Raw genomic sequence first — 13,098 nt, 5'->3', positions numbered from 1 at the left:
CTATCACCGGTGTACAATTAAAAGGTCGTTTTCCACACCAGATTCATAAACGTCCTTTTAAGGTAAATAAATGGTCTGGAATCAGTAGAACACAAAGTCAACAAAATTAAATGAGCATATATTCAATTTCAGGTGAAAGCAAGACAAAAACTGTTTTTTACAACCAAAACGACTGACATTTCAGCTTGTAAAATATGTTTCTTTTAAACGGTTCATACACACCGGACTAAGATTGTAAGGCTATCTGTACGATACACTGTCAGAACAACAAATGAAAAATAACGAGTCATTAGATCTTTACGTTTAGTAATAAAGATGCGTTTCGGAGCACTGAGTGATTTACAGAACCCAAAATTATTTTAGTAAATGATACGACTTTACAAACTAAAATATACAAATTGCCAAGATCCAGAAACGCGACCTGACACAGGTGTGGTAAATCGTGCTTTCCTTGCTCAAACAGGCTGTTCATTTATTTTCGAGATACATACTGCTCAGAAGAGAATAATATTTGCAACTGGTACGATCACTGTTAACGGAGGATATTCGCAGAGAAATGACAGAATGGCACATACGCTGCGCCCGATTTCTCGTCACCGTTCGCTGTCCTCCGTCACGCGCTCTTCTGCGTGGTTTCTTTCTGTGCAGCAAAGCTGTGCGGGTGACTTGTGACGTCAACTTTCCCCTCCACGCCGCGTCTTCCCCACCACAGCACTGAGGCGAACACTTCGCAGCCACTCTATTGGTCAACTCGAAAATACGATGAAGCAAGACGCTGCTGCTGCTGCCGTCCCCCCCCCCCCCCCCCCCCCCCTCCCGCACGAGCGTTCGCCGCACTACGAACGCACACGGTTGTGCTCTGATTGCGTAGTAGCAGCGGCGCGAGGGGAAGCAGAGATACAGCACTGCCTCCACCGAGGCGGCGGAGAGGCGATCGCTGGGAAGGCGTGGTGGGGGAAGTGCTGCTCGCCCGCTATCACGCAGGCGCGCTGAGCGGGAAAGCAGTCGGCGTGTCGGTCCCCATGAGGTGAGTGCTTGGGACGCGGGAGTGGGCGGAGGCGCAGAGTTTGGCGGAGCGGACTGCAGCAGAACGTGTGCGGCGTGGCGTGTGTGTGTGTGTGTCGAAACGAACAGAAGCCTGACCCGACTGCTCCTTCTGCGCTGTGACCGACAAAGTTTACTGACAGAGAAGTACCTCCTGCTACCGAGGAGAGGCGTGCCGGCTTTTTCCTAAGTTTTTGGGAACTTGTGTGATAAACGCTGGAAGTGCCGAGTGGCAAGAAGAGGAAAGTTGCGAGGAGGCGGAGTGTGCGTCGCCAGACAGCATTACTGCCACAGAAGAAGAGAGGCGCGATAACGCAAAAGAAGTGCAAGTACTGTTGGCGAGCCCCCGTGCGGTGTAGTCGAGCGATGAGTGCCCGCGTGTACAATCCGTTGTTCCTGTCCGAGATGCGGAGGATGCTGAGGGGCGGTGGTGTAGCCGGCGGCGCCGGCAGCGCGGCGTCGGCGGCGGCCACGGCGGGCTGCGGCGGCGAGGCGGCGGCGGCGGCGTCCTCCGGAGGCGGCGGTGGCGGCTATTCGCCCCCGCCGCCCCCGGTGGCCGGCCTGGACCGCGTGCGCCGGCAGCTGTTCGGCCCCGTGGACCACGAGGAGACGCGGCGCTTCGTGCAGGACGAGCTGCAGGCGATGCGCCGTCGCGACGCCGAGCACTACGGCTTCGACTTCGAGCGCGAGGCGCCCTTGCCCGGCAGCCGGCTGGTGTGGGAGAAGGTGCAGCCGGAGGCGGCAGTGCCCGCGTCCTACGCGCTGCGCCGCCTCCCGTACCTGGCGACGCACGCCGACGCGGCGACAGCCGTAGCGGCGGCGTCGGCGTCGGTGGCGGAGGTTGCGGCGGACGGAGACGACGCCCCCAGGGGGACGGAGGAGAAGGCCGTGCAGACGGCGTCTCCGGCGCCCTTCGCCGCCAGCGCGACGTCGGCCGAAACGACGCCTATCGCCGCCGCACCGGCGCTCGCCAAGGCGTCGAACAACAACAACAACAACAGCGTCAGCACCCCAAAGCAGACTTGCATTTCTGGTGAGTATCGCTTCTGCATCTTTTCGACTTACATTCCTGTCATCTCGGTACTACTCACAGACCATGAATACCGCACGAGCACCCAATTCTGTGATACGTATAAAATTAATGAAGTGACAGCCTTACGCATAAGCAAATAAAATAGTCTCGAATTGTGTAACCACTTTTTCATTCCCTCTTCGACACTAAAAGATTGAATTCCACTGCTAGATTCATCTTCGGGATTTCCAGAATCCGTTCCGTTTCGTACATCTCATTACGCGTCAAATTTACTTAAAGGACGCGATTCGAAGGCACTGAATCCGAATGTCAAACAAAGCCTGTGCTAATAGATTAGTCTGCAGCATTGCTTAATGTTTACCTCGCGCAATATTTAAGTCATATATTCCTACGTAAAAATGCAACCGCGAGGTAAATTCGGAAAACGTATATTAGGTTGTTGTCGAGTCTCCGATGAATATTTCGTTGCATTTTAGAACCACATATCGCGTATGAACTACGTAACTTTTATTCTATACTTGAAGCACCATGCATCCAGTCCTACAGCCCCTGTATTGGTAATCCAGATATGTTTCCGCAGCCGTGTAATACTTTCTGTAGATACCTATTATCAAAGTCCATCATTTTTACCGGTATGTCCTCATGGATCAAAGCTGATGGTACGAGTCATATTTTCTTTCATAAGAAAGTTACGCGTGTTCTGCAAATACTACTTTTGTACGGTTCAGTATCTCGATTTATCATAAATCAACGGAAAATCACTATACAACCCATGTCATATTGTTGTTTAGATCAAGCCGTTTGAAACATTGGTGGAATTAAGACGGAAAGAGGAACTTGGATTTGTAGCAGGTGTGAAAGCTACGTGAGATTGTCTATTGGCGTGATTAGTGAAACATTTACTATAGCTCCATTGCGTACGACTTTATACGGGCTCATTAGGAATGTCCTGCAGCAACCGTAGACTAAGTCGAATACTTAGCAACCCTCGCTAATTTCGCTTGCAGACTTGACAGCATTTTGTCCGTTCAAAGTATTTCTGTTCGTAGCTTCATTGCAGCAAAGTACCTCACGCAATTAAAAAAAAAAATGTACATGTCAGAGAGTGTATCTCATACCCGCGTCTCCTGAGCCGCGCTTCGCGTTTTATACTTTACGGCGTTGTCGCTTAGCAATCCCGGCTCAGATGTCCTTCATGCGTCTGCAATAGCGAGCGGCACGCCTCTGCTTGTTGTGTGAAGTTATTTGGCGCGAAAAATGCGAGCCAAGGTCGGCTTCCACGCGCGTCGTGCGTGTGTGTGTGTGTGTGGGGGGGGGGGGGGGGGGGGGGGGGGGGCGATCTGAGAGACATACTCGCTACCTGCATCCTGCATTCGTAGCAAGTCTGGACTTGAGAGACGCTATTCGTCCCTCGCGCATTTGACATAGTTTAATGCGCCAGTTTAATGCGCCTCGCCGCTGCAGTTTTCTATCTAGATTGTTCAGTCGTCGTTATATGAAGTCGAATATTGCCGCTCGCGCCGAGTAGGTAGCTGGTTCGTGCTGATTGGCGCAATATATTCCTGATTAAGTATTAGCAGATAATAAAAGTGATTATCGAGAATTTAATACGGGCGGTTTCAGGTAAATAGTGCTTTTTGTGGGAAGAAACTACTTTGGACGATTGATTTTGTCTACCATATTTACGTCAGTTACCTTTAATTTCATTTTATCTAGCAAGATTATCTGACATTCGAAAGTTCGCTAGCAAAATATTGAATTCATAGGCGAATGACGTTGTTGTGGTTCCCTTACATTGGTTGTAATGGGTTGCTTTACTGTTGTCTCTCGATTTAAAGAGCGTTAACGCTTTTAACACCAATCCTTAGAATATCTCCGCTTGTCATGTTAAAAGGATTGACCAACGCAAGAAGTTAAACTGGTATTCTTCCATTTGAAGAACTGTTAACTGCTTGTGGTGAAGGCAATTTCTGTTTGCCGTTTTCTCTGTGGAATATTTTAGCTAGCAATATTTCTTGACATGCAGAAAGCTAGGCGCTTCATTTACTCATCTCTTGATAGTTTTTGTGTGTATTGTAATTCGCTTTCATTTGTTTGTTTCCTCTTGAGAACGGCTGTTGGCATTCTATTCGATTTCCAACAGTGTTTTAATTTTGCGTTTTCTTGTCGTCAGTGATTGCGATTTTAAACCCATTCCGCTATAAACTGCGATATTCCCCACCGTTTGTAGTGTAAGGCCAGATCACAACAATGGGAGAAATTAACGGACGAGTGTGAGCGCTGAACAATAGCTGCTTGAAGAATTGCGTTGCCGTATTGTTATACATCGCAAGTCGCTCACCCGGTATCGCTGGCCTGTTTGCTACGTAATTTCGCGCATGAGGTGATAAGCGCCTTACAAACTATCGGGCTTGGTTGGCTAGGTGTCCACCACGGAAGGCTGTTGCTTTGCTCGCCTGCGCCTGCGCCTGTGCTAGGCGAGCCGCCTCCGAGCTCGGCGGCGGAGATGGTGCCAAACCTCTGCCAGCGAGCAGCAGCACAGCCTCGCTGGAGCCCTGTTGCCACATCTCTGAGCCACAATTATCAAGGCGCGCTGTTACGAAACGGCCGCGCGCCACGGCGTCGCGAAACTGCCACCGCAGTTCCCCGATCTCCTCTGCAATCACTGTAACTGTATCTCCCCGTAACCTGCACTAACGAATTCTCGAGAGCCTCTCCGACAAGAGTGTATGTTATAAGCGCGCCGTTGACGGCTTGTTTTGCAGTTGCGCAAATTTTGTTATTACAATCTACGGTGATTTAATAATATAGTCATTGTCTTCCGGTATAAAGAAACTGTCATCTCTGCCTGTGATATCTGTCATTGCGGTGTGCTTCGCGGTTGTCGGGTATTTTGTACTACGCGTTAAAATGTCAAAATATCAAAAAAAAAAAAGTAAAACCGATCGAGAGACCTGTAATGTGTCATTTCCTTGTGCATTCTTTGGACCGGACTTCATTAAAATAAGATTAGACTTTAGGTGCCGTACGAATTCGCATTTAAAGGTACCAGAATCAATTTTTCAGTTTTCCCAGCTTCAGACCTAAAACCTTTTGGTTTGCTGTGTAAATAAACTGTTGTACGTTAATAAATTAAAGCCTCGTAAGTGAAAACCCTTTCATCCGATTAAAATTCTGTGATGTGTTTGTTTGGGCATTGTGTCGAACCTGTATCGAAATCACGTTTTTGCTTTTATTAACAATTAGTTCTAAAAGCAACTGCGTACGCCTGATGGTTCACCACAAATCAAATGCTTAAACTGAAGCAAATCCTTGTTAGGAAGATTGATCGAGATTTTGCTGGTTAATCTCTTAGCTGCGCTAGCAAACTGGATATGGAAATACCAGAAATACAAAAGTATAGAACAGACACTCCCTTTCAACAAAATGGTTCAAATGGCTCTGAGCACTATGGGACTTCTAAGGTCATCAGTCCCCTAGAACTTAGAACTACTTAAACCTAACTAACCTAAGGGCATCACACACATCCATGCCCGAGGCAGGATTCGAACCTGCGACCGTAGCGGTCGCACGGTTCCAGACTGTAGCGCCTAGAACCGCTCTGCCACCCCGGCCGGTTCCCTTTCAACAGAATTGTACGTCAGGAATTGGTCATGACTCTGTAACAGTACTTTTTTTTCGTGGTTAATGTTTTACTGCAGTTGTAGTTGACCAATCACAACCCATACTGATTGTACTTCGAAATACTGTTCGTATAAAGGACACAGTTAAGATTCAGTCTTCGTAAGAAGAAGGAAATGATACATCTACGAACTCAATTTAACATAAACATTATTTGCTGATGATAATAGCGTGCTTAACAAAAGTTTACTTAAGGACTGCTCTTGACAATAACTTGAAAAGTTAGGAATATATATATATATTTTAGTAATGCTGCCCATTGTCACAGTACTTTTTTCCTGTTTTAGTCCAGTGCGTTTCGCAGTTACAACTTCAGTTTGAGGAACTGCATCTGTTTCAGTTTATCATTTTCATCTGGCCACAAAATATTCTAAACACTTCAGATACACTAACATTATTATAGCCGTACTACATTCTCATATGCAACCTGAGTAGCACACCAAATGAAGTGAATACAGTGCGACTTACAGTTCCGACATGCATTGGGCTACAACAGAGACAACAAAATAATGTGATCGAACGCAAAGAGTCACTAACATTCCTAACCAGTAATGTGTTTGTGCGCGGATAACTGCAGCGCAAACCAGCATTCGGGCTAATGACTAATGTACGTGCTACTGACTGCAGCAAGTTTGTAACGATGACTGTCTTCATAGTTCTTCCTGCATTTAATACTGACTGTTTATTAGTATTTTGCGGAATCACTCTAAGGGTAGGACGCTCTGACGTAAACTGCTCGGCGAATGAAAGTTTAAGAGGTCCATCACATGTCTCCTTGTTTTGTTAATCGATAAAGTGATTGAGCACAGCTTAGTCGTTGTCTCAAAAGATTATCTCTACTGTTTCATAAGACTGATAACGGTCAAAGCTGGGACTGCAAGAAAATAAAAAATAAAGCATCTGCGCTCGTTGCTCTTTCCTTTTAACTAAGACAAGAGTGTGGACCATCGTTAAATATTGTCTTTGCGAGGACGAACGTCTCGTGTCCTCGGCAGGGAGCGGTTATCTTATCAAGAGAAAGAGAGTTAGTCTCCAAATAACTTGGTGGAGGACAAACTTTGCGGCGTGACTGTCTCAAGAAAGGCCGGTAGCACACATACAAAGCTAACGCTTCATAATAAAGATGGCCAGGCTTCTAGTCTCAAACTTAGGGTCGTCGGGAGATCAGTGTAGGCGGCCAAGCCCGATTTCGGTTGCGAAGGGGCGAAGTGGCTACTATTAAGGATGTAATTAGATGATTTCAGGGTTGTATTTGATCGCGGGGAATTGCCTATAGCCTTCCCATCCACACCAGGCTCTTCGTTCTGCGCACGAGATCGTAGACAGACGTACGGAAGCGCAGACAGACGTACGGAAGCGCACAAATTGTGACGTTAATTGACACTACGCTACACGTGCTACAGCAGTCGAAAAGCGTCGCATTGGGCGCTATTGTACTGTCTGCAAACAGGCCTGGATTGTTTATACGTTTATGTGACGCTTGTTTCTTGTATAACAAATCAAACACGTCAAGGCAACATTTTCTGCTTCCATGGCGTTCCAAGGCAATTTCAGGATTACGTTTTCCGTCTCTGGTTTTCTTCCAAAAGGATAAACAGAGTTTAATAGTCTTCAAATTCCAAGCCAACCGATGCTGTGTTACAGACCAAGTGTTCCGCTAGCCGATTGATAAGATCTGTGGTGGGAGTCCGTGCTTATCAGACTGGTGGCGGGATGCTACATGTAACGTTGTCTCTAATCACTGTACTGGTCGAACTAATCCTTCTCGTATTTCCTCACAATTTCTTTGATTTATTTTATTATACAGACCTAATCTTGCAGTTTTATTTCTCATTACGATATAATCGCAGATTTTTTAGTATTGTGCAAATATTTTGTGACCTTTTCATTAGCAGTATTGCTGTTCTAGCTCTCCAGGTTGTATCAGTTTCGTGCTGCCTGCGGGACAACCTTTTTTGGGGAAGTTTGCGAGGCTAAATTCAGAATGCCATTACTTTTACCCTGCTACGATTCTTCCTGCGGTTTTCTCACGTTAATTTGCGAACTTTTGCCTTCCCTTGGCTCCCTGTCTAGATAAAAATCGACGAAAAATGAAAGTTTGGCTTAGAATTATAGTGTTTCGCTTGAAATGATGAGGACGAGGTTTACTTGTTCAGTGATAACAACCATGAAAGAAAGCTGTGTCGAATCCATGAACGTCGTTATTCTTAGTTTCTCACAGAGTCAAGGCACGCCATGTAACCGTTAAAACGCTATCATGAAACATCCCTAGTGGGTGATGTACGTTGTGATTTCGGTTAGCGGTGTTTTTTAATCTCGTCTGTGAGCGGGACGTTCGCACTGGGAAGGGGAAAAAAATTCAAAAATGGTGCAGCCGCGCGTCGGTTAGATTTAAAGGGGCGGAGCAACCCCCATGTGCAGGGTGTGTGCGCCGTTACGTGGGCCCATTGTGTGCCACGGGGTGAGCTGCGCTCACACATGTGGTCGCGTGGCGTGGACGCGACCCTCCCTGCCGTGGGTCCTCACGAAAGCCCGCCACGAGCCGTAACGGTCGTTTCCCCATAGACTTCGGTGCGCCAGTTGGCAAGACCTCTATCACAGGATCCAAGTTTCTCTTCGTGTTCCGTAATTTTGTTTTGCCGCCTTCCATTCTTTTAATAATATACCAGTGTAGTCATAGAGCGGTCCTTCCGATGGGAAAGTAATTAGAACGGGAAGCCTCGGCGCACACATCACTCGTTAGTGACCGTGCCATAAGGTCCTCACACAAAGTTCAGCATCGTTTCTTGAATCACAGCTTAATTAAATAAACACTAACTACAAAATAATTTTCCAGGCAGGAGGGATAAAAGTACGCTACGACGGCCGAGTAAGTGATTGTTAGATGATATGAAAATGACCTAATTTTTTTGCAAGTTGACGGTTGGGGAGGTCGGTGTAAAGCCAGGAATTTTTCGTAAAATATTATCAGATCAGCAGCAGACATCTGGGTTTCGCCCTACTCATCTTCCTTCCTTCTCCCCCCCCCCCCCCCCTAACCATTCCAATAATATATATATATATATGAAATAGTGGCTATGTGACGAGTGAGGAACACATCAAATGCTCATCAAACTCCAGTGACTGACAATACGAGAGAGACGTTGTGCATCACGGTGTGTTCCACTGTTAAAATTCTTAGAAGAGTCAACGACTGTATTGCTTCTCTTCCAACGCATTCCTCGCGAAATGACCATGACGTTAAAATAAGAAAGATTCGAGGTAGCACAGAGGCTGTCCAAACAATCTTCCTTTCGCAGCTGGGTGACATCACAGTGCTACAAGACGTACCCTCTAGCACACATCATAAGGTGGCTTGTGGGATACAGGTTTAGACGTAAATGAAGCTAGTTCTCTCTCCGTGGCTTTTTCTTTCAGGGTCATCCGGTATGAATCACCGCTCCCGGCTTCCTAGGGACGAAGAAGAACCACAAACAGCTGCAATTGGTCGCCTACAGTCTCAGTGGCTATTGGAAAAGAAGCAATTACATTGCGCACAGAGACAAGTAGGCGAGCTGCCTCTTTATCAGCACCTGAGGAAATCTCTTTCACATCGATAACGTTAACTAATATCACCTTAATCTCCCTTATGATAATCGTATTTCGTAATATGTCATAGCTTTCTCGAGTGTGTACTTTGCTTCATCTGGTGTCTTTTCGTCGATTATACCGGATAAGATACTTGCTCTTTCACTGTTTTACACGTAACATACATACACACACATATATACGGCAGGCAGCATATAATCTAATGAAGCATTTGAGAGAGTACTGGCAAACGAATTCATGTAATTCACGGACTTTTGGGTGCCTCAGGTGAAATAAACACAATGATTACATTAAACATCTGACAGCCGAGTGCCCCATTGCACTGCCTCTCAAGTGCCTTATTGCATAGTTGTAAAGTATCTTTCCTGCAGGTTGATTGCCTTTTGTAGACCAATAACGGAACGTATGTTGAACACAGTATTCCACGAAAAAACCGTACCTGTAACAAGACTTCTGTTCAAGTTCGTTACCTTCTTCAACTCTGTGCAGTCAGGCGAACAGTTTCTCGTATTTCGCCACTGTGGTTGGGAACCTGTTCAGCGTAAAAGACATATATAATGTCTCAAGAGGAATGGTCAATATTCAGGAATATGACAGGAACGATAATTTGAAGCAAAACATCTGGTAAACATGCGCTTCGATATTGTGAAACAGATCTCTTCTACAGCAAGTTCCTTGCCGTCCATATTTTGAAATGTCACAGTACAAACCAGAAAAAGAAAAAAAAGTTCAGTAACCATGGACACTTTAAAGTGCATGCATGAAGAGCCATGAGCACCTATTCAGCTTCGCTACTGTGAAACAGTTCTACCGAAGAGATGCTCATTGCTCTTAAAACATGCATTTAGAGTGTATGTTTACAAAAGACAATTTTTTGTTTTGTTTTCAGCAGTCCTACTTCCTTCCACGATATGGAAAGCAAAGAGATTGCAGTCGAAGAGATTCCTTTCACAATATCCAAGTTGGAGAAATGCTCATAGGTCTTAAGGTACACAGTTTAGGGCCCATGTTTGCTAGACTTTTTTCCGAATGATCTTTTACATGTCATATCCGTGAATATTGGCCTTTCCTCCTGCGACGCCCTGTATAATGATAGGTTCGAAACTTTGTGTTCTCATAGACACGACTATTTATTCCTCTTAGTTATTGCTCAATTCTCGTCGTAGGTAATCCTGAAATACAGCCACTACATGAACGCATTAAGTATAGCCGCCTAGGTTACATCTGCATAATTTTGGTCCCATGTTTTTGCATATCACTGTGGACTGAATACATACTGGATTCACGCCCGACACTTGGTGGGCAGCTACTGGCGCAACGAAGCACACACACACACAGCAGCCATGACCACATATGCAGACCTGCTAATTGGTCGGACCGACCTGAGTCACAACATGGCGGCACAGTTTACAGAAGCGAGCGAGCGACAACTTTCAGCAGCGCAGATGGAATAGCCTTGTTACGGTACCGCAAGCACGTAGCGCGCGCGAATGAAGTTCGCACGAGTATGACGCCCCACTCGACATTAATGCTTATTTGGAAGCGGCGGGCTGTGAGGAGGGGAAAGGTGACAAAACAGCAGCGACCAGTCACGAGTAGCGTATTGCGCTTTTGAGTTGAGGTGCTATTTTGAGGCCGTTTCCAGTATTCGTTTGAGCCAATTAAGACTCGAGACGGACCAGTGCTCGCCTGTTATAGGAGATGAAACGTCTACTGTGCTCCATCAAAGTCCTGTAAGACTTCTGTTCACAGGAAACGATTATGAAATACATGATATGACTTCATACCCAGATTAAATTTTTTAAAAAAGACCGGTAATTTCAGGATACTTTTGTCAAAGTACGCTGCATGAATATATTCGGGAATTTATTGCTGGTGATCTTAAAAAAAAAATTAACTCATAATTTTAAGCTTTAAAAGGCATATTTATATACCTATATGCAATTTTAGTCATTAAAGTACGGTTTTCATAAATAAAAATTCTGTTTTTTATGTTTAGGGGTTAGGCGATAGCGAGAGTGTATTTCGGCCTGCTGTTAATTTCTGGTCGTTGTGTGGTGTGGTAGATGAAACGCTGGCTTCATGTTGAAATCTGTTCATTTTACCCAGTAGCAATGAAAATGAGCTAAAAAACTACACTGAATTTTTTTACTTTCAAAGAACTATATCCAACCTTATATTTAGTCTTACCCTACTTTTATTCCCACTTTCAACATTTCCTTTCTTCAGTGCAATTGAGAGTGAGAAGTGTTTTGTGTTGGGGCAAGAACTTGTTTGTTTCTGCTTCCCCTGAGTAGCAAGCAGTTCAATACCCTACGCAGGATGTACTGAAGACTGCTTTGGCTAGTGGACTGTTTCGTCAGTCTCTTCTACAGTGAACTGCTTTATTTTTCTTATTATTTCATATACTTTTTCATCTGCAAGCAGCCAGCACATCAGTCCATGTTTAATGGTTCCATAAGCGGATATCAAATATCTTACCATGTTTTCCTCTACAGTACAGTGCGGAACTACAAGTTAAGTGAAATTTTAGTTCCATAAAGTGGCGTGTAGCCTGATCTTCACTCAAACGATGTTCAGAAAAAGAAGTTTCAACCTTTTAAAGAGAAAGGTTATCGCATCAGAGATTTTGCGTGCGATTGTTCTTATCTAGTGGAGTGAGGTATCGATAACGTAAAACATGGTCGGTGATAAAAGTAGTATTTCCTTCCAGTGAACAAACATTTTTTGTACGCTAATGTTGATTAAGGGTCTGTATATAAAAAAAATTATAAATATACTGATAAACGTTTTCCCCCGTTTGGTAGTGGAGTTGCGGTTCGGTGTAGATTATGCTGTGTTTAAAGAGACGAGGAAGGATAGGATACTTCACGTATTCTTTTAGCAGACTTAACAGCGTCGTACGCTGTTTACGCGATACAGAAGAGTCGTTGGCTCACAGGGCGCGGCAGCAGCTGCCACCTATCGGCACAGTGGCAAACTACTAGGAAGTGCTCGGTAGCCGGTAGAGTCAACGTGGCACTGCGCTCTGCAATGAAGCACTGCTGACGACATAAGTGCGCGATCGGAAACCGAAGTTGTTGACATAAAATCCAGTCGCGGAAAGTCCTTGAAGAAGCACGTGACAGTTTCACGGCACAGTATCTGGAAGCAAGATGACCTACAGAGAGCAGTTTGGCATCTATCAACCTACAGTGATTAAGCTCTCGTATCATGTAATATCGCACCCAATACAGTGCACATTTGAGCAGTAATTTTCCAAAGCAGCAATGAACACTTCGCTTTCGCCTGATTGCCGTTGATAACAGCCGCATCCTGTGCAGACTTATCGATGCTTCCTCATTATCGCGGGCATTCCCTTTTAGGCAACGTTGTGTGTACTCGTACGCTCCTTCCGGTCTGCGCCATCTTCCGGGAAGCGACTGGCGACGTCAGCATGCGATAAACAATCAGAGAGGCGCAGGGACCGGAGGCTATTTAAAGCATCCCCGCGTACTGCGTACCGATTTCCCAAGATGCTTCCGCATCCAGCTGAATAGTATTACCCGTGGATTCTAGTGGTCCACAACTATAGGAAAATGGAAATTTACTAACAGAGTAATTAACTGTGACCACATCGTTCCTCCATAATTCACGTTCAGTGTAAACAAACTAAGCCCACTGCCTTAATTCGAGAAATGTGGGAGCAAATACGCAAGGTGGCGTTTGTGCTACATTCACGATGGACCAAGTCTCAGATATGAATACTGGAA

The 13,098-nt window shown here is 45.4% G+C and overlaps 1 protein-coding gene across 1 annotated transcript in view; it reads left to right on the top strand.

Annotated features, from left to right (window-relative positions):
* The first annotated feature begins 894 nt into the window (after positions 1–894).
* Positions 895–13,098, top strand: part of LOC126281528 (cyclin-dependent kinase inhibitor 1C-like) — a 47,256-nt gene continuing 35,052 nt past the window's right edge. The window contains exon 1 of the mRNA XM_049980573.1: positions 895–2,077. Coding sequence (XP_049836530.1) covers positions 1,411–2,077 — 667 coding nt within the window. The 5' untranslated portion in view covers positions 895–1,410. The remainder of the gene's footprint in view (positions 2,078–13,098) is intronic.

The sequence above is a fragment of the Schistocerca gregaria genome, chromosome 7 (assembly GCF_023897955.1).
Source record: "Schistocerca gregaria isolate iqSchGreg1 chromosome 7, iqSchGreg1.2, whole genome shotgun sequence".
Lineage (NCBI taxonomy): Eukaryota > Metazoa > Arthropoda > Insecta > Orthoptera > Acrididae > Schistocerca > Schistocerca gregaria.
This window is presented reverse-complemented; position numbering and strand designations above follow the sequence as displayed.